This window comes from Mchenga conophoros, linkage group LG7 (genome assembly GCF_057382185.1).
Source record: "Mchenga conophoros isolate Kocher_MC1m ecotype Shallow Benthic linkage group LG7, M_conophoros_male_GT1.1, whole genome shotgun sequence".
In the NCBI taxonomy this organism is placed as follows: domain Eukaryota; kingdom Metazoa; phylum Chordata; class Actinopteri; order Cichliformes; family Cichlidae; genus Mchenga; species Mchenga conophoros.
In genome coordinates, this window is record NC_140532.1 from 28595940 (window position 1) to 28618498 (window position 22559).

At 39.5% G+C, this 22559-nt stretch overlaps 1 protein-coding gene across 1 annotated transcript; it reads right to left on the reverse strand.

The window, feature by feature from the left end:
• Positions 1 to 17888: 17888 nt before the first annotated feature.
• LOC146570326 (cytochrome c oxidase subunit 5B, mitochondrial-like) lies at positions 17889 to 20592 on the reverse strand. Its single transcript, XM_085283309.1, has 4 exons — positions 20436 to 20592; positions 19079 to 19149; positions 18421 to 18520; positions 17889 to 18246 (listed from the first exon to the last, which is right to left on the reverse strand). The coding sequence occupies exons 1-4, from the start codon at positions 20530 to 20532 to the stop codon at positions 18134 to 18136; spliced, it is 381 nt and encodes a 126-aa protein (XP_085139435.1). The 5' UTR covers positions 20533 to 20592; the 3' UTR covers positions 17889 to 18133.
• Between the last annotated feature and the right edge of the window lie 1967 nt (positions 20593 to 22559).

A 22559-nucleotide genomic window follows, 5' to 3' on the forward strand; every position in this document is an offset into this window, starting at 1 on the left:
AATACTTAGGTCACTTTTGCAAAACTCTTCACACAATCCTCCTAACTGACCTTCAGCTTGGCAAAGCAGTTCATTTCACATTCAAAATGCACTACAACTACCAAAACACTTTATTCAGGTCTCAAATAAACTCATTCTTCCAGAACACTAGCAAAGGTTGACAGCCGACAAACACACTTTGTCACCCACAAAACAATGACCTAAAAAACACTAACAACATGTAGCATGACACAGTGTTTTCTTGTGTAAACCAAGGACACATCTCTGTTTATAATTTCAATATATGTTACTGGAATGAATCAGACATCATGCAGAATTTGTTAATATTTGTTTATGTATTTTTATTTTTTTGCACTAAGTAATCCCAAAATACAAGAATTTGTATACACACCATCCACTGATACACATACAATAGTAATGCTAATCTACTCGGTCTTCTCCATTTGGCCACAGGTTCTCATCCACATCACATCTTATGTCATCTAGGGCAACACACCTAGGAAATAATCTTCTGGCTGCCAGAATTGAAGGAGTTGAAAAATTGAAGGAGTAACACCTGTGTAGATGTTCATCTACAAAGAGAATCAGCTGTGGCTGGTTAAACTGCATTTTTAGATTTAAAATATGTTTCAATAAAATATTGTTGTTGAATTTTGCTGTCTTTTCAAGTTTTGCATTGTGTTATTGTTTTGGCCATAAGTTTAACAGTTTTGAAAACAGTATGTAAGCACATGCAAAATGTCCTGTCCGTACAAAGATTTTTGGCAGTTGTTGTGTCTGAGTGAGAAGATAATTCATGAAATTTGAGAGATGTAGTCATTGAATGCATTTTGTGCCAAAACAATGATAACTGGTCCTCAGTTTAGCCCACATAGACTTCTGTTGTGCTCACTGTGTGAGGAGTTTTGCAAAAGTGACCTAAGTATTGAGAAATGTGTCCTAGCGTCTGTAAAAAACTGTAATAAAAATCAATCCACCAGGTGCTCCCTTAATTTCACTCCAATTTTGGACAAAACACAACAAAAGCTTAATGCTTGGCTGCAGCAGGATTTATCCATTAAAGGGAGTTTTACTCATGAAAGCAGAGGGTTTATCTCTAACTTGTGCTTTGTCTCTTGATGTAAATAAAGAAACCCTGGAAGATATTGACAGATTTATTTATAATTTCATATGGAAGAATAGAATTCATTATATTAAAAGATCAGTTTTATCCAACTCATACCAACATGGTGGAGTAAACTTTCTTGACTTCTCCTCATTAAGCAGTGTGTTTAAAATAAACTGTATTAAACAATTTTTCAGGAACCCAACCTCAATTTGGAACTTAATTCCCAATTATATTTTCTCAAAAATTGGTGGTCTTAACTTTCTGTCACGGCGAGTGAGATGAGCCGTGTGGAAAATAAAGGAGGATCCAAACGCAGGCACTTGTAAAGGTGTGATGGTGGTTTATTAAACACAAAATAAAAATGGACAAAAGGCGAACCGAACAAGGACTAAACTAGACTGGGGACAAACTGACTACAGAACACGAACCCGAACATGAATGAAAGCGAGCAGAAACACTTGGCGGTTGACAGCAGGGAAACACACAGATGAAGCAGGGTGGAATACACAGACGGACCAGCAACTACAATGACAGAGGACACGACTTAAATACACACAGAGAAACGCAGGGGAATTACACACAGGTGGTGGACACAGCTGGGAATAATCAACAAGACGAGACAGAGGTAAAACTGAACACACTCACATGAGACGCAGACCTTCACAATAAAACAGGAAACGAGAACACTACACCAAGAAGCCGACCTGACACTGAGACAGACAGAATGACACATGGAACCTGAACTAAACTAAACGTGAGATACAACCGAGAACAAATCCTTAAACATGAATAAACAGAAACATAGAATTCTAATAATAATAATCATTTTAATAATAATACTCATAGCGCCCAAAACCACAACAAACACTCAAAAATAAACTAATCAATCAAAATTCAAAATACTGGGTCGAAACTGACCCAGAACCATGACACTTTCTTTTGCTTTGTAATTACAATATCAATAAAATCCCTTTAAAACTATCCAACTTTCATAAACAAATGCTTCTTTCCTGGTCATTGATTTATAAACACAACTTTTCTCCACATAGATACTATATTTGGAACAATAGAGACATTTTATACAAACATAAGTCTGTGTTTTTAAGTAATTGGTTTGATAATGGGATTCATCGTGTTGCACAACTTATAAATCCTGTTGGAGGTTTACTCTCTTACTCAGAATTTTTGAATACATATGGTCTTCCTGTTCCACCAAAGGAATATGCCATAGTGTTTGATGCTATCCCTGCTGGGGTCTTAATGTTGTTTGGAAATCCTGTTGTTAATGATTTGATACCACTGTATCCTGCTATTACTTATGTCGGTCAGGTGTGTTTCCCCTCTGTAAAGAGGAAAAACAACCGTGAAATATGAACTCCGTTTCAAAAAGACAGAACTTGTGTCCCAACGGCTGTCGCCTACTGGAATAACTGATACCAGGACCTGGAATGGGAGAAGATTTGGACCTTACCGTCAAAATTTCTATTAAATAACAAAGTATAGGAAATATCTTTTAAAGTAATTCATCGTTTTTACCCAACCAGATCTTTTCTTGTACGTTATAAAAAGGACATTGATGTTAACTATACATTTTGTAATTGTGTGAAGGAAGATATTTCTCATTTATTTTGGTCATGCTTATACACAAATCTTTTCTGGCAAGAATTTTGTGTTTTTGTTGTTTCCTTTATCTTTTCTGAGTTCTCTTTTTGTTACGAGAAAATATTGTTTGGTTTCTTTAAGTACCACATGCACAGGGCAAACAAATTTTATTTGATTAATTTATTGATATTATTGGCTAAATTTCATATACATAAGTTGAAATTTTCTAACGCAAAACCATCCTTTCAGTGCTTTTTAAATGAAACCAAACAATATGTTAAAACCATACAACATTCTCAAAATGTAAAAGCTGTCAAAACCATAAACTTATGTTCCCTGTTCAATATCATGTGATTCTTTAATAGACTGTGTCTATTTTGCTTTTTTATACGAACCCCCTGACATTGTGTTTGCTATTTTGTATTTGTATATCTGTATTTTGTGCTTTGTCAATAAAGCGTATTTAAAAAAAAAAAAAAAAAAAAGAAGGCTGCAGACCCTGAACTGGGATACAACCAGTGTGTGTGTGTGTGTGTGTGTGTGTGTGTGTGTGTGTGTGTGTGTGTGTGCACCATTACAGGTAACCAAGGAAACAGCAGATGTATGGAGACGATGCTGCTTGTTTGCACAGGCAGGAGGAGAGAAGGGTTTTTTTGTTTTTTGTTTTTTTTTAATGTGTATGTGTGTATGGAGCCCTGTCTTTGCCCTCAACAATAAAATGTAACTATTAATCTCAATTTTGCTAAAGAAAAGGATCTGGCTTGCATCAGTCCCATGACTACCATTAACCAATGCTCGCCCTTGAGGGCAGAGCGCGTTCGTTACGAGCAGATTGCCTGTAGTGATGGGATTTCCGGCTCTTTTTAGAGAACCGGCTCTTTCGGCTCGACTCACTAAAAAGAGCCAGCTCTTTCAGCTCCGAACCAGCTCCTCAGGTTGTTTTAATTAATTTATTATTAACAATAATATAAAATTATACACAAAAGGAATTACTAATGTAAAAAAAAGTGGTTTTATTTATATATGTTTATATATATAAATATATACGATGGCCACTAGAGACAAAACACGTACAAACTCCAAAACACATTTCTAGTTTTAACTGAACTTCCAAAACAGAGCTACCTAGATCACTTAAATTACACAACTAAAAGCATGTGTGTATTGTTTGTGTATTTATACACAAGCACTCATATATATTCAAATAATTTAAAAAAAAATGTTCATTTACCTGTTACTACCACACACCAAATCTGGTCGTTGGTACTTCCTGGCTTGTGTAGCCACTACACTGCGCCTAGCATCCTGGAGCACTTCTGTTGTCTTTTGTACGCGTTTTGGAGTTTTTACATGCTTTGTCTCTAGGGTACCGTAAATATACTTGTATTTATTCACTCCACATAAAATGTAATAAATAAATCATATAATACAAAAACCAACTATTTATATTTTAACTTTTAACTATTTAAATTTTCAGCTTTTTCCTTTTAAACAATTTTAAAGTGAAACAACACAAAACACTGCAAACCACAACACAATTAAATAGAAATTATAATATGAAAACAAAAAGAACATGCATATTCTGTGTCATATGGACCTGCATGAATAAACTTTCTGAATCCTTTATCATCCGCAACTGATTATAGTTGTGGATGATTACTATACCTTTCTAATGTGACGTTTTTGTCCCTGGCTCTCTTTCTCTCTCTCTCTTCCTGCCGCTCTGTTCCTGTGCTGAGAGTGTAACTACCGTCCCTTCCCCCTCCTCCCAGCGCAAAGCACAAGGCTTGCGTGCGTAGTGAAGCGGAAAAAAGTGCAATAGAGAGGGTGAGAGAAAGAAAAAGAAAAAAACCCACGGCTCGCGATAAGGAGCCGGCTCGCGTCGTTCACGTCAAAGATCGGGCTCTAAGAGCCGTTTCGTTCGCGACCGACCCATCACTAATTGCCTGCCAAAAGCTGATTTCCAAAGTTTCCGTGTGTTTTTTTTATGTGTAATATTGTTCCGTATGTTGCTAAATAGACTTTGGTGAACAGGTATTACAAAGGGGTTATATATAAAATTTTAAAAATTACCTGTTTCTGTAACTGTGTTATTGTACTTAAAATATGTTTACAGAACTATTTTTTTGCATTTGTTGCAATTTCAGCTGTCCTCGTGGCCAGATTACTCTTAAAAGAGACATTTTCAAAGTCAACAAGAATAAAGGATACATAAAAGTCAGTGCCAAAAACTGATTGCGGCTTCTACCTTGTTACAGGAATGTTGTTTGTTGCTCAAGATGACTTGGTATCATTCATGAGGGATACATTTGACATATGTTTCACATATTATAGACCAACAAGTTATTTATAGCAGTTTAAATACAAGCAGTCAGTTTTTGGCAAATACCGGAAACCACTTTTTGGCAGACAACCACTTTTTGGCACAACACCTGGAATGAGCTCGCAAAGTACATGCGCATTTTCTACAGGCTAGGTGGTGGAGGAGAAGCAGGCAAATTAATTGGAAGGTGCAGACTGAAACAAAAACAGTAAGTAGGGTGTACAGCGCACACTATAGTCTATAAAAACTAATGAACTGAAATAAATGAACGTGCTGTTTGTGCAACAGCATGACAAACATACATGTCCTTTTATGAACTGCACAAGTAGTGGTGGTCATTAACTGCTAGCTAACTGGGTAGGGGTGTTACAAGGGGGTCTGTAGCTCTGTCCACCGTTTTAGGAAACATGTTTTGTTTTAAAGTAAGTTACAGGACTTTTCCCTTCTTTTCTGGAGGACTTTTATTTCACTAAAAACGATCTAATATGGATATCCACATAATTATGGATTATTATAATTATGATTTTCAAAAAAAACCCCACTGTTTTTAAAGAAAATATATTAGGTAACAGATGATATTAGGTTTATATTTCAAATTAGATAAAATGCTGATTTTACAGCAGTAAAATTATTGTATCTCTACAGTTTAAACATTTAATAAGCACTGCATGTGCATGTGTGTGTGTTTTATGTGTATAGATTTTTAAAAATTATTACTAACAATATAAAAAATATTCCAGACATGCCTCGTAAGGAGAGGAGAAAGAAACAGCTACAAGATTCTGTCTGGGTTCATTTGGAACAAAAAAAACCCCTAGAATACGCAAGACATATCTTCAAAGACCGAAAAAGATGGGGGGGATGGCTTTACCAAACCTTATGTTCTATTATTGGGCATGTAATATTCGTATTCTCAGGTACTGGCTACAGGGGGAAGGCATGAATAATGCCCCGGCCCGGCTGAGTTTGGAGACTTCTTCTTGTGCCTCATCCTCTTTACCAGCCCTGATTTATGCCCAAAAGCAGCCTCCGAGTGCAGGTTCTTATAATAACTCTATTGTCAAAGTTACCTTGAAAATATGGTATCAATTTCGTCGTTATTTTAAGTTGACCTTTTTTTCCCTTCAGTCACCCATTTTGAAAAATCCCTCTTTTCAGCCTTCATTAGTTGATGGTGCTTTTTATTTGTGGGCCTCCTTGGGTATCAGGTCTTTTTCTGATCTGTACATTCAGAATACATTTGCCTCCTTTGAACAGCTCTCATTGAAATTTGGCCTTCCAAAAAGTCACTTTTTTCGCTACTTACAAATCCGGAGTTTTGTTAAGGAGAAATCCTCTCAGTTCCCATCTAGACCTCCTTATCATGACTTTGATAACCTTCTATCGCCTCCCCCTTCATCACAGGGCCTGATCTCTTGTTTGTATGGGAGAATATGTTCCTTTGGCAACTCCTCAACCTCGGCTATTAAAATGGCATGGGAGCAGGATTTGGGGTGTGTGATTCAGGATGACTCTTGGGATAAAATTCTTTACCGGGTCCATGGCTCCTCATTATGTGCCAAACACGGGCTGATTCAAAGTAAGATTTTGCACCGTGTACACTGGACTAAAGTCAGACTAGCTCAAATATACCCCAACCTTAGCCCTGATTGCGACCGTTGTCATCAAACACCTGCCTCTCTAATACATATGTTTTGGTCATGTCCATCCCTCAAACAATACTGGATTAATATTTTTCTGACTTTATCAAAGATCATCCAGCTAACCCTCCAACCTGTGCCCTTAACTGCTTTGTTTGGGGTTCTTCCTGATACAGTTGCCTTGCCGACGCTCCAAGCGGATCTGGTAGCATTTCTCACCTTATTGGCAAGACGCAGAATATGGGAAGTCCCATATTTATATGGGATATTGGAAGTCCCCTTCTCCCCCATCCTGGGAAATCTGGATCAGAGACGCTTTGCATTTTAGCAAACTCGAAAAGATTAAATTCACCCTGCGTGGGTCTATGGCCAAATTTTTTAAGACCTGGCAACCCTTTTTTGACCATGTTCAGACTTTGCGGTCTCGCAACGCTCCCAATTAGCCAGCTCAGACTTTATTATATTTTATTTTATCTTATGTTTAAGTAAGATGTTTAAGTATATGGACTCTATTGTGCCTGCACCTTATGATGGCATTTACTTACCTACTTTATACATATTTCTTTTCTCTTACAGAATTGACTTATCTCTACAACTAAGCTGACCACTCATTATGTTTGTGTTTTGTTTTTGTCTTTTTGTTTTGTTTTGTTTTTTCTTGGTTTGTGTGTTTTGTTTTCTCTGTGTCTGTGTGGGGGTGTGGGCTTTGAAACTCTCCACATCTCTCTTGTACACTCAGGAACTGTTATCTTGTACTCCAGGGTTTGCTACTTGTATTATTAGATTGGACCCTTTCTTTTTTCTTTTTGTACACCCACTGGTACTCCTATAATTATGAGGTGGGAGTGTATGTTTCATATTGTTTTATGTTCTTCAAAAAGAAAACGGTATATCATTCAATTTGTCTTTTGTAAAAATGGATGCAGAAACTTTAATAAAAATATCTGAAAAAAAAAAAAAAAGAAACAGCTACAAAAGAAGCTGTGTGAGGCTGCTAAAGGCAGTGGATCCCTCACCAGATGGATTAAAAAGAGCACAGGTAAAAATAACACATGTACCAGTTGTTGTAGACGTATTCAAGGATAAAAACTATCACTTCTACCTCTTCTTAAAGTCATTAAAGAGTTCTTTTACTGATGGCATGAAGTTGGCTTTAATGTTAGTTGTAAGGTCTTGGGGTTGTTACAGCTTCACCTTGATCACAAACTACGCCACCGTCGAACTAAAACATAACATAAAATTCAATGAAATAGTAAGACAAGTGAAATAAAAACATAAAATGATCTATATAACATACAAACATACCTCGCTGGCTGACCCATGCTTTGAGGCAGAAATGAGCACTTTACAGATACTTTTAAGAAACAACTTTCTCTGAATTAAATTGACTTCTCTTGCTTCAACTTGCCATGCTCACACATCAACATGGGCGTGCATCTCCCTCAGGTGCACCAGTGGAACCAACATGCAGTACAATAGTTCCTACATGAGAATTTTCACAATAAATGACCTAATGGCATATAAAATATGCATAGTGAAAAACAAAATACATTGACTGAAAGTAAGGCAGTAAAAAAAACAATAATAACAGTTGCAGTGTTTTGGTTCTACAACATTTTCTATCATTACTTTACCATGGACTAGGTGCAAAAGTTGTTAAGTGTAGATAATTAAATAATAGATTAATGCGATATTAAATTGTGTGTTGTTCTTAGTAGAGATGGCACGATACCACTTTTTTATGTCCGATACCGATACCGATATCATAAATTTGGATATCTGCCGATACCGATATGAATCCGATATAGTGTTTTTTAATCAACAAAACTGTTTTTTAAAATATCTTGCTGCATTTTGCAAGTCTGCAAGTTCATACTCAAGTTTAAAACAACAACTACACTAAAGCTATTCTGTTATACCTGTATACAAAAAAAATATTTCATAGTTCAGCAATACTGATCAATCTAATAAACTTAGACCTACACCATCCTCCCTATTCTGGTATTTTAAAGAGTACTTAGCGTAAATATTAAGCAACCTAACTAATAGGGTTCCAACTCCCAGCAACAACAAAAATAAATAAATAAAAAATAGGGAACCACCCCTCACGCGCCACCTCATGATGCTTAATCGACGTAATCAAACTTAATTTGATGCAGTGTGAAAAAAAATGCACAGAAATCAATTATTTTTCAAGAAATATTAAATAGATTCAACATCTTTCTTCAACAAAATTGCAGACTGCACAGATGGTACCTTCCCAAAGGAAAAAGTACTATAGCTTACTAGGGTATATATATTAGACTTAATAGTCACTATATACAGTAATTGACTTCTATTCATTTTACATCAAATTAAAACTTTGTGTGTCAGATAATTATTTATTAAAAGCTCGACATTTTAAATGAGAATAAGAAAGAAAAGTATGTCTTTGTGCCCCCTTTTCCCTGTTCATGCCCTATCGGCCCCCCTGGCTAAACTTTGCTAGATCCGCCCCTGCACAGTTACCAGCCGTCAGCTACGTAGAAAAAGATCCTGGTGTAGAAAGTAATATTAAATAAATTCTAACAACAGCTGATCAAGCTTAAACGTGCTGCTGTTGTTCAGCCGCTGGTTTCCTCTTTCTGGTGCAAAGTGGGCCAAAAACAAACCAGAGAGACGGACTCGCGACAGAAAAGCCGATCAGCTGATCATTTAAGCAGTTTCACGATTGAAGTAGCAGCCGGAGAGCGAGAGGCAGTCGCTTGTTAAGCTTAACGCAGGAATGCTTTACAAACATTCAGAGATGGACTTACACACTTGCTTTACTTCTCTCGGGGATAACTTTGTCGGAGATGAAATGCCAGGTTGCTAGCGAAGCTCCAAATGCTATCCAGACCACCGACAGGTCCCGCATGCCACAGCCGCTCTATCACGTGATGCATACTGCTCCGACTGCTAACGTTCTGAGGTGAGTTACGGCGTGTTGCAAGTTTTGTGAGGTGCTTTCGTGATATTTAATGGATCGGATTACATTTTTTATTTTTCTCCGATATCCGATCCAGTCATTTAGGTCAGTATCGGACCGATACCGATACGTAATATCGGATCGGTCCATCTCTAGTTCTTAGATAAACAGCAAGTGGAGGGTGATAGTTCAGATGAGGAGATGGAAGGAGGAAGCGAGGCAAAGCCTGAGTCACAGACAGAGCCTAGAGAGAATGTAGAGGAAAGGGCAAGCCAGGAGAAAGAGACTGGAGTGAGAAAGTCAGAGAGTGAGACAGAGCTCAGAGAGTAGAAGAGTGAAGCCATAGAGAGGACATTCTCAAACCTACTTGGACACACCCAACTGATCCTGCCCATGTCATAAAATTCCACATACAGTATGATGAGGCCTTTATTCAAATGTGTGACAATATTGGACCCTGCCAACCAGTACTGTCATCATATCCAAAGAATGAAGAGGGACGATCGTTTCAAAAGAAGTGGTATGAGAATAATCCATGGCTAGAGTATTCTCCAAGTGCTGATGCCATGGTTTGTTTCAGCTGCCGTCTTTTCTTAAATGATGAAAAGTACACAAGTCACAAAACCTGGAAAACGGAAGGGTTCAGTCGGTGGAGAAGGGCTTTAGAAAGGATTAAAGAGCACATACAGTGGGGCAAAAAAGTATTTAGTCAGCCACCGATTGTGCAAGTTCCTCCACCTAAAATGATGACAGAGGTCAGTAATTTGCACCAGAGGTACACTTCAACTGTGAGAGACAGAATGTGAAAAAAAAAATCCATGAATCCACATGGTAGGATTTGTAAAGAATTTATTCGTAAATCAGGGTGGAAAATAAGTATTTGGTCAATAACAAAAATACAACTCAATACTTTGTAACATAACCTTTGTTGGCAATAACAGAGGTCAAACGTTTACTATATGTCTTTACCAGGTTTGCACACACAGTAGCTGGTATTTTGGCCCATTCCTCCATGCAGATCTTCTCGAGAGCAGTGATGTTTTGGGGCTGTCGCCGAGCAACACGGACTTTCAACTCCCGCCACAGATTTTCTATGGGGTTGAGGTCTGGAGACTGGCTAGGCCACTCCAGGACTTTCAAATGCTTCTTACGGAGCCACTCCTTTGTTGCCCGGGCGGTGTGTTTTGGATCATTGTCATGTTGGAAGACCCAGCCTCGTTTCATCTTCAAAGTTCTCACTGATGGAAGGAGGTTTTGGCTCAAAATCTCACGATACATGGCCCCATTCATTCTGTCCTTAACACGGATCAGTCGTCCTGTCCCCTTGGCAGAAAAACAGCCCCATAGCATGATGTTTCCACCCCCATGCTTCACAGTAGGTATGGTGTTCTTGGGATGCAACTCAGTATTCTTCTTCCTCCAAACACGACGAGTTGAGTTTATACCAAAAAGTTCTACTTTGGTTTCATCTGACCACATGACATTCTCCCAATCCTCTGCTGTATCATCCATGTGCTCTCTGGCAAACTTCAGACGGGCCTGGACATGCACTGGCTTCAGCAGCGGAACACGTCTGGCACTGCGGGATTTGATTCCCTGTCGTTGTAGTGTGTTACTGATGGTGACCTTTGTTACTTTGGTCCCAGCTCTCTGCAGGTCATTCACCAGGTCCCCCCGTGTGGTTCTGGGATCTTTGCTCACCGTTCTCATGATCATTTTGACCCCACGGGATGAGATCTTGCGTGGAGCCCCAGATCGAGGGAGATTATCAGTGGTCTTGTATGTCTTCCATTTTCTGATGATTGCTCCCACAGTTGATTTTTTCACACCAAGCTGCTTGCCTATTGTAGATTCACTCTTCCCAGTCTGGTGCAGGTCTACAATACTTTTCCTGGTGTCCTTCGAAAGCTCTTTGGTCTTGGCCATGGCGGAGTTTGGAGTCTGACTGTTTGAGGCTGTGGACAGGTGTCTTTTATACAGATGATGAGTTCAAACAGGTGCCATTCATACAGGTAACGAGTGGGGGACAGAAAAGCTTCTTACAGAAGACGTTACAGGTCTGTGAGAGCCAGAGATTTTCCTTGTTTGAGGTGACCAAATACTTATTTTCCACCCTGATTTACGAATAAATTCTTTACAAATCCTACCATGAGAATTCATGGATTTTTTTTTCACATTCTGTCTCTCACAGTTGAAGTGTACCTCTGGTGCAAATTACTGACCTCTGTCATCATTTTAGGTGGGGGAACTTGCACAATCGGTGGCTGACTAAATAAATCGTAGTCTAAGGAGCTTGGAGAGAAAAGCGTCTGGACTTGGACGTGGAGAGCCACCTCCACAGGACAAGACTCAGCAGTCCATTACAGTAACGCGTTAACGCGTTACTGTAATCCAATTACTTTTGCAAGTAACGAGTAAAGTAAGGGATTACTATTGCAAAAACGGTAATTAGATTACTGTTACTTCCCGTAGGAACGCTGCGTTACTGCGTTACTAAAACCGTGATTTTTTTGCGAGAATGTCTCATGACAGTGACGTAAGCGAGTGCGACGTTCGTGACAACAGCTGTGTGCAGATCAACAGTGGATCATATATCGAGTGCCGGAGAGAGTATGAGCGTGCAGTGTTTAAAGCGTGGAAGTACTGACCTTACTTTAAGTTTGATTCCATAAAAAGTGACAAAAACATTAGCGTCCGTTGTGCGTGGGAAGAAAAATTCTTTTTACAGCGAAAAAAACCCCTAAACTTCCAAGCAAGCACCGAGTACGCTACGACGTAATGGGAAATTCAGAGAAACTCGGGGATTCTTCAACTGACCGCTGCGGCACACCTACACCAGGGTAAACCTCCGCCTACCCCACTCCTGCTTTACAGGTGAAAATAGAGCAAAAGGACCGCTGAGTGTTTGACTTTATTTATTTTCTGCTGTGATTTACTTGCATCTATTTGAAAGAGTGACTGTAAACACACACACACACACACACACAAAAATGTATTTTATGTGCTGGAATGTGCAGAAAATAGGTTTAAATATTAAACAAATTTCTTCCAGTCAGGGAATGGTGCATATAATTAAATTTTTGCTTGATGCATAAAGTTAAAAGCTTAAAACTAATAAAACAAGTTTTAAAAAGATACTTTTCCATTTGATTACATTTTGTATGATGGATTATGCAGAAAAAGTAGAATTGGGCTGAAAGATCTATCACTTTATCACCTATTCAGGTTGTAAATCGTGTTTTTAAAAAGTAACTAAGTAATTAATTACTTTACTCAGTAAAGTAACAGGATTACTTTTTTGGGAAGTAATCAGTAATTTGTTACTGATTACAACTCTGTATATTTTATATATTTTATTATTATTATTATTATTATTATTATTTTATTTTATTTTTTTACTATTTAATTTGTAAAAATGTGTATACACACACACACACACACACACACACACACACACACACGTAGGAAAATATTTAGTATACACATCCAGAAATGCATACACTATTATATATTGTACATATATTTATTAGTTTCAGGTTGGCCATTCTTGTATTTTGCTCGTTTGTGTTGTTGTGTTTGCACATCTCTGTTGCTTGTGGGGCTCGCACACAAGAATTTCACTCGCATGTGCTGTGCCAGTGTGCCTGCACATGTGATGTGACAATAAAAAGTGATTTGATTTGATTTGATTTGATTTGATTTGATTAGTTTTTTCAAGTAACTTGACCAACACTGGAGAGTACAGATGGTTTGAAAGAGGAGTGAAAGAAGCCATCTATGTCCACTGTGAGCGACCATCTTTGAACAGAGGCGCTGGTTTACGACACCAACTCTCTGCCATCTATAATCCAGTTTTGAGATCCCTTCCCAGACCCCTTAACACCCACTCACACCCTGGGCCATCTGACCTCAGGAAATCACATGATAGGGTGGGGCCAGGTTTCACAATGAGCTCACCAGAAACCCTGGCTGACTGTGACCCACACCAGTTTTCACGCCTTGGCTCATGTGACTAGGTAGAGGATCAATCAGGGGGTCCTTTTGTCCCTCTTTGGGGGGTTACTCCCACAGGGACTCTCCACCATTTGACCCTCGAACTTAAGAAGCTTCTCGGATGAGAGGTGAAACGTCTTCAAGCAACTTAAAGAAGTCCAGACGCTTTTCTCTCCAAGCTCCTTAGATTAAAGCGCACAGTGCCTCAGAGTCTCACATGTGTGGTATGGTGAGGTAGAACTCATTTAAAAAAATCTTGGAGGCAGCCTTTGAAGTAGCTGACCAAGTGTCACAAGCTGTAAAAGACAAAGAGAGAGAAACAGAAATTTTGTCTTGTTTTATAGACATCACTCTTTACCTGGCAAGACAGGGTATGCCTTTCAGGGGAGATGATGAGACCTTGTCAAGTCAAAATCAAGGAAATTTCTCAGAGTTAGTTGAGTTGTTCAGCAAGTATGGCAGTGTAATTAAATTACACCTTAATGCCATAAAAGAGCGACAGGGAGCTGGAAAAAGACCTCTCGTTTCGCTTCTCTCTAACAGAAGTCAGAACAAAGTCAGAATCAAAGTTTTGGCCACATCAGTAAGACGTGTCATCCAAGCAGAAATGCAATAATCTGAAGATTGACAACATCTGGGGTCAAGGTTATGATGGGGCTGTCAGACACTAGGTGAGCCTGCAGAGAAGCTGCCCTCAAGACAATGAGGAAGATCCTCCCAGCTGAAATACTACAGCAAGATCCTCCAGACTCTTCAGCAGGTGATGCAATGATCCTTCTCAAAAGCATCAGTTTTGAATTCATCCTGTGTCTGGAGATCACCTGTCCCATCTTCCAAGTGACTGCTACTGCATCTGATGCATTGCAGAAGAAAGACTTTGACCTGGCTGCAGCATACAAGATTGTTGATGATGTTTTGCAGAGCCTGGAACACAGTAAAACAGAGGAAGAGTTTGAGAAAATTTATGAACAGGCTAGAGAGAAGACGGCATCAGTGGGTCTGGACACTCCATCTGAGGTCCCTGGACAAGCTCGGAGGAGGAAAGTGCCAGCAAAGTTTAAGTTTGCTGCCACAACAGCTACTGCTGATGACCATGCTTTCACAACTCCCCAAGCATACTACTGTGTTAAAGAGTTCTGTGTTTTTGTTGACACAATGACACAGGAGCTTCTGAGACATGTTAGGAGGAGGAGATAATTCCACATGGGAAATCTTGAATGCCTTGCATACCCTGACAGTCCCAGAGAACTGGAAAAAAAAAACACCAGTCAGTGTGGCATCCATTCTTTCAGTGGTCAAAGAAAACAATGACATCTGATCTTCCCCAACATGACTGAGCTGCTGAAGACATATGGAACACTCCCGGTGTCCACAGCAACTGGGGAGCATTCTTTCTCAAAACTAAAACTAGTTAAAAACAAACTGCACCCTTTGCTCAGAGGAGAGGTTGTCAGACCTTCTTTCATTGGCAGTTGAGAAGGATGTTCCAGTCAACCACAGTGATGTCATTGACATTTTTTGGGACATGGCAAACAGAAAGTTACTGTTATCATTTGGGACAGGACATGAAAAGCATCTTATTTCTTCCTGCTCTTTCCAAAACATACCCTGTGTTTGTTTTTGTTTTCTGATTAATAAAATGTTTGATTTATCCTCCTGTTGGTTTATTTTCTTTACTGTTGTATTGTTAATTTTAATATTTGAAAGAAAGAAAGAAAGAAAGAAAGAAAGAAAGAAAGAAAGAAAGAAAGAAAGAAAGAAAGAAAGAAAGAAAGAAAGAAAGAAAGAAAGAAAGAAAGAAGATTTTACGGTTCTACAATCTAATCCTTCCCATGGTAAAGTTGATGGTGTGATGTTCTGTGCTCTGTGATGTTTAGAAGGTGTTAACAGGACTCACACACTGTATGTATATATTTTTTTTAAATACATGTTCATCCTACCATGACCACCCCTGTCTTTTGTACTACTAATATTCTGGTTTCAGTTTATTTCCCAGTTTTTAAAAAAAAAATCTGTTGCCTTATGGTTCCAAACATTGTCATCAGAATCAGAATCAGAATCAGAAAGGGTTTTATTGCCAAATGTCATCAATCTTTTTACATTTTATTTTTTATCTCAAAGCACTTGTTTACTTAACTACCTATGGACCTTTTAATGTCTAGTTTCCTGTGAACTTTAAAGCTTCACCTGAAATCTGCCTGAGCTCTCAGGAGCCAACATGGAGGACGAGATCTCCTGAACTGAGCTCCTCACTGTGGAACTGCTGTATTACCAACATTTATGCCTGCTCTACCACATCAGGCATTTAATGTGTTCCTCCACATTCATCCCACAGCTCCAGGTGTTACCTGTATGCTCTTCTTGACCTCATCTCACTTGTATCATCCTCTCAGACTCGAGTCAGGAGGCTGACACACCTCTGATCCATTAATCAATTAGGAAATGAAATGAAAACTCATTGAAAAGTAAAATACCCAGAATCACTGAGCGAGGGAGCACAGCATCGAGGGCAGAGGGACACTCACAGCAGATATACGTGCACCAAAAAAGAGGACCAGGACGACAGTTGACATGAATCCAGGAAAGAAACACAGGAAGTAAAAGAAAAACTTGTCACCAAAATAAAAGGGGAAGAGCTGACACACACCAACACAGCAGCTTTGCTCTTACAGAAATGGAGATCATCGTTAACAAAGTTCTGAGTGAGCTCCTTGGGCTCTTTCAGTCCCTTTCAGCTCCTTTTCTTATTCGTGTGCAGCTCTGAGCGGAAACTAAAGGAAGCAAAGCAGGGGTCACATGATGCGTGCTTTAAAAAGCTGTGATGCCAGTTTTAAGAAACTGTGTGAACCATTTCACGGCATCTATCTATGAAGCTACACTACTGTCACAGGAAGCTGCAGACAGCTGTTTCCTCCTGTGGTGGCGGGGTGACTTCACCTGTGACAAGACTCGCCAGTGACTGCGCTGACGTCTCAGACCAAACAGACCTTTCACCTCCTCGCCTCACGCCAGCAGGCTCCTTAATCCACTTCATCACTACTGTGAACTGGTCTCAGTGTCTTCATCGCATCATGTACGAAACACTTTAGATTCTATTAGCAAGAAGCGCCCCCTGCTGCCAGAGGCTCAGCAGTGACTACAGACTTTTGAGATTACATTTCAATTACATTTAATCAATCTATAAACTATATTTAATCTATAATCCATCTATAATCTGTACTTTATCCATCTACAATGCATATCACCTGTAAGAAAATGATCAGCAACACAGTAAATCAGATGATCAACACAAACTGTAAATAATCTATAATTTCAAAGTTCATCCTAAACTTCATTAATCCCACTGAGCAGTTTTGAATGATTCTGATAAAATTGTTTGTGATCTGGCTTCCATCATCTGAGGTCTCCAGTTCATGTGACATAAATAAGTCATATTACCTCTGACCTCTCTGTCAGGTTCAACAGATTGATCTGAAGGTCAGAGTGATGCTGATGCTGTTTAAAACGGTTTCTTGATGGATGCCTTGTCAACATTTAGGAAATTATATACTGGTATAAGGGGATTATGAATGTCTGATTATGGTGATGTCGTATCTGACCTCTCTTTTACATTTCACATCTGCCTCTCTGGCAAGTTGTCCCCAGCATGCACGACATCTTTCAGAAGTCTTTTTCAGAAATACACTGCAGATTGATCTAATCATCATCCATGTTGTCATTACACATCACCGTGTGATCAAACATTTCTGATTCCTACTTCACTACAAACCTTCTACACTACATTTCGATAAGATAATAATAGAGCGAGCTGAACACTGAAGGTTTATGCTCTCACTGCTTCATGTTCACTCAGTTTTTCATTTTCAAGTTAACCCTTTATTTAAAAGACTCATTTACTAATCCCAGCTGAGCTGGAATAAACTAAATTCAAATTTTGATGTAAACAGTCTGATGTATTCTAGTTTTATGTACATCATATTTAGCACCAATAACTTTCATTTTCTTCATTTCTTGATATATTCAGGAGCTGTGGTCCAAAAATAAAACGCTAACACTGTAATTAACCTGTGTGTAATATGACACATTCATTAATGTGATAACACAGAAACAACCAGAGACGTCTGTTAATATTTCAATTGTATAAATAAACTAGGAGCTGACAGTGAATACAGATACACTTCATTCTTTCATCCTCAGTTTGCTATTCTGATGCTGGGTGAGAACTTCACAGCTACACTTCCACGTTCAGGTGGAACAGATGACACAGACAGCGTGTTGACAGGAAGTTAAAGTTTATTGCTGCTCCTGGGAGGTGGGAGGAGTGTAACGTGTGCAGTACAATTGTGTGTGTAAACTGACTGAATGGAAACGTCTGAAGAAACTCTTTGTTCCCCGAACGTGTCTGATCCCGAGTACATGTAACGTGTAAGCAACGACTGATGAGGTCAGCAGGTATGTCAAGTAGAAGAAGGTGGGAAGCAGACAGCGCCGCTTCCTCTGCAGGAGGAAGAGGAGGCAGGTCAGTGGGGGAGCTCATGGGGAACCAGCTTGTAGTGGGCGCCGCAGGACGGGCAGCGCTGGGCCTCACCCTCATGGAGCCAGAACCAGACCACGGCTGTGTTGTCCTCCTCACCTGCACACAGGAAACTGGGTGAGAACCCTAACCTGCAGCTCACATGCATGCTCAGGTTTCCCAGTGAAGAATAAGCCCCACCCCCTTTAAGCCCGGAGGCGAGTTTAACCCTCGTCTGAGAAAGCTGCCGCTGCTCACATACGCGCTTTCACACAGGAAACAACAACAACTCACACACGCATCCCACAATCCTCTTGTTCGTGATGGAGGGAACCAGGTGGGGGTCGGCCTTGGAGCCTGCATAGTGCTTTGGCTTCATCATGTTGAAGGGGTCCTACAGAAGGGGGAGGAGTCAGATGAGTCAGGGCGTGACAGTATTCAACATCAGTTTCACCTCAAAGTTTATCTTTCATCATCTTCATGTGCAGGAGGAGGACAGCTTAGGCTACGTTCACACTGCAGGTCTTAATGCTCAATTCTGTTTTTTTGATCAAATCCGATTTTTTGTCTGCTCGTTCACACTACAAATAAAATGTGACAGCAAACGCGCTCTAGTGTGAACCCTCAAAGCGGCCCGCATGCGCAAAAGAAGAGGTCACACACAACGCGCTCTGTATAGACCCAGACCCAACAGTACTGTTTGACTGATGGCCGTTAATATAAAGACCTGTTTCGGACTTTACGTTTCCCAAATTTTCTTTAAGTCATACAGTTGTTTTGTTATTTACATATGGCCTAATAATTATCCTTATTGCTGTTTATGAGAGGAGCTGTACTTCAAAGGATAGCTGCAGATTTCTGTCAGAATCTGATGCCTGCAGTGTGAACGTAGCCTGAGATACCCCAGAGACCCGTCAGGTCAAACGGGGCTGAATGAACTCAACGATCTTACCTCGCCATGCTTCATGGCCTTCATGATGACTTTCTCCAGCCCTGTGGCCTGCTCTTCATCAGTGGGAATCCCTGTGAACACAAAATCAGCTTTCATCTTCACCTCATCTTCATTCATACACATAAACCAATACTTTGTTTAAAAGAAAAACAGGATTATTTTTTTAAAAAAATGTTTACATTTACGTCGTTTCACAAGATACTGACAAAAATGAGAAAGAAAGCATCAAACGTTCCTCACAGCGTGCCAAGAAAACCATTAATGGCTGGTGGAGAAAATTCAGATTATACTTTACTTATGAGGAAAAATTCAAAGTTTAAATGTTTCTGCTTTATTTTATTTAGAAAATAATAACATACTTTATTGTTCATTTTGATCTGAGTTTACAGTAAGCTCATGCTGCTGCACACACACAGGTGGGAAAACACATGGCTGTCTGCAGACTTCATGCTCTGAAACACAATGACTTCTTTAAACATCTTGATGCATGCTCAATCATCCAGGTAAGTAAATTCCCAAAGTTTGATTCTGTTCATCTGGACGTAGCGTTTTCAGTGGGAGAAACGTTTAGTCACTCATCCAAGTGCATTTGCATAATGACCGTTTCAGTCATTATGCAAATGCACTGTTTATAAGACTGGGGAAACCTGCACTCAGCTGAGACTGAAGAAGTCACTTGGACGAGTGACGAAGCGTTTCTCCCACTGACAACGCTACGTCCAGATGAACAGAATCAAACTTTGGGGACTTCTTTAAACATTTAATTTAAGCCAGTCTGAGCTCTTCTCGTCCTGTTCATGTCTTCTTTACATTTCATATTTAGACAGAATCTCGGTGAAAGTTTACTTTGTTTTTTGGTCATTTATTAAAATCATCACAGAGCAGATTTTTTTCCGAATAAAAGATCAATCAATAATCAACCATATTAGATAATTATAACCAGAGAAAATATTCATTACTATCCGAAAGCAGTAATGTAATCGATTAACCGAGCGTTTTGTGTAATTGAATAACTGACTAATAATTAACTGTTAAATTGAACTCTGACCTCCCGAAGCTAACAAACTGCTAACGCTGCTAAGCTATTAACAGCCAATTGTCTTATTTCCGGTGTTCCGTCCTTTAAAGTGTGCCGATCTGAACATGGGTTTATTAAAATCTACTGATTGGACCGTTTAATCGTTTTAAAATGAGCCGATCCATCATTTATATTTGTTCTGAATGAAATCTTGTCTAAGCGGCGCTGTCACCGGGACAGGAAGCGATTGGCGTTCTCAGTCTTCCCCGCGGATTAAACCCTCTCTAAGCCGCCTGTTCCCGCCGAGTTCCAGGTGTTCTGTGCCGGCTTGGAGCTCACCTCCTGCTGCCATGCTGCGGCTCAGAGCGGGGGTCCGGACGGAGCGGCAAGCCGCCGCGGCTCTGACAGCGGAGCGGAGCAGTAACCTTGCAGCCATTTCTCCTTCTTCAGCGATTACTTAGGTCGATCGGTGATGACGTCATATTTGTGGACAGGTTCTTCTTCTTCTTTGTTTATTGGCAGCTTTGAGGTGCACTAGCGCCACCTGTGGATCTCCAGATTCAGGAGGTTACAATATGTGACAGCATCAGTTCATAATGTGACGTGTGAATGAAAACAAACGCTGTTGTGACAGTGATGTACACAGTCTTGTTGGTATATATGTATGATTTCTATACATTTTACATCAGAGGAAAACTTTAGTTGTAAGATCCAGATTATTTATTAAAAGCTAGACATTTTAAATGAGAATAAGAAAGAAAAGTATTTCTTTGTGCCCCCCTTTCCCTGTTAATATCCTACCTGGCCCCCCTGGGAAAACTTTGCTAGACCCGCCCCTGCACAGTTACCAGCTGTCAGCTACTTAGAAAAGGATCCTGGTGTTATTTGTTTCTCAGAAACAGTTCATAACTTCCCTTCAACTCATTCATGTCACCTCAAAGGTAAACCTGTTTGTCCATCACCTGTTCAACTCTGATGATCCAGTAAGGACATCTCCGGGTTTCATCTTCATGTTTCCCTCTCACCACATATCCAAACCGATATCATGACCAGCAGTTTTACAGCTGTGGCTCCAGCAAACATCAGCTGATACTAGAAATTAATATTAAATAACTTCTAACAACAGCTGATCAAGTTTAAACGTATCGGATTGCAATACCCTACAATGGATAGTAAGAACTGCTGAGAAGATGAATGGAACCACTGTTCCCTCCATCACAGACACTTATTGCACCCGCTGCATCCGCAAACGGTTGATCTGATATCCTCGTGTTGGTGTTGTTCCCACCCACCAGCATTGTGGAGGACCCCACGCACTCCTCACACACACTCTTCAGGCAGCAGGGCAGTCGGGCCCTCACTGCCAGACTGCAAAACAGTGTCTTCTACCAAGCCGCCAGACTTGGTAGACAGAGGCAGAGCCAGACATTTGAAACACCCGGGGCTTAGCCCTAAAGGGTAGTATGCATGTGGGATTTTTATTTTTTTTGGGCGGGGGGGGGGGGGGGGGGGGGTTAGAAATGACTGAGATCAATAGGCTCTGTTTTGAGTTTTGTTCAAAGAAGAATGACTTCATATAGGAAAGAAATATATCACATATGCAGGACACCTTAAACTAGGTTTTTAATTAAGCAGCAAGGCAGAACAAAGTTGGGCTGTATCAAGACACGAGGACTAAACCCCAATTCAACCAGACCCAGAACTGATCCGGAATTAAAACAGGACTACAACAGTTCAAATTCAGGACTACTGAGGACTTAACCAAGACAGAACCAGAATCAGAACTAGATGATAGTAGCACTAAAAATCATCATAGACCTGCACTACACTTATTGTTTAATTCTACCAAAGTCCACTATTTAGATTCAGAAAAGTTTATATAATTATTTAGCCTTGTTGTGCAAACAAGCCTGCAAAACTTAATAAATATAGAATTTGAAAAATAACAAACCTAAAAAGAAACACTAGGTACCAGATACATGAGGACCTATGATACGGTGATACTTTTGGTAAACAACCATTTGACTAACATGTGTCTCACCTGCTCTTGTTCCATCTCTACTAACCTATCAGAAGCTTCTTCAGCTCAGAATGGAATCATCCGGAGTTTTCTTATTAATTAACAATAAACTTAGTGTATATGTGATCCTAAATTTGATGAAAGTGATAAAAAATAGAAGCTCTGTCTCTCTTTATTCTGACATTTAACTAATTCAAAAGATATTTCAATATTTATTTAACCAAAACAAAACAAGTTTACTCTAAATTGATGTTGTACAGTAAAAAAATGTTCTTGTGTTTTCCATAAAGTGTGTGTAAATATCTGGTTTAAACTGTGAATATACTGCTGTGTAAATGCTGTTAAAATGTTCTGTGTAGATTTCATGATGTAGATGACTGATTTATAATAAGTTAGTTACATAATTTCATGAATATATATAGTTTGTGTTGAAATGTCTTTAT

Excerpts from the sequence above, each read along its gene's own strand:
- LOC146570326 (XM_085283309.1), bottom strand. The coding sequence starts at position 20,532 with ATGGCTGCAAGGTTACTGCTCCGCTCCGCTGTCAGAGCCGCGGCGGCT. Across the intron at positions 19,150-20,435 it reads CCGCAGCATGGCAGCAGGAG|GGATTCCCACTGATGAAGAG; the intron begins GTGAGCTCCAAG and ends TTGTGTTCACAG. Across the intron at positions 18,521-19,078 it reads AGGCCATGAAGCATGGCGAG|GACCCCTTCAACATGATGAA; the intron begins GTAAGATCGTTG and ends CCCCTTCTGTAG.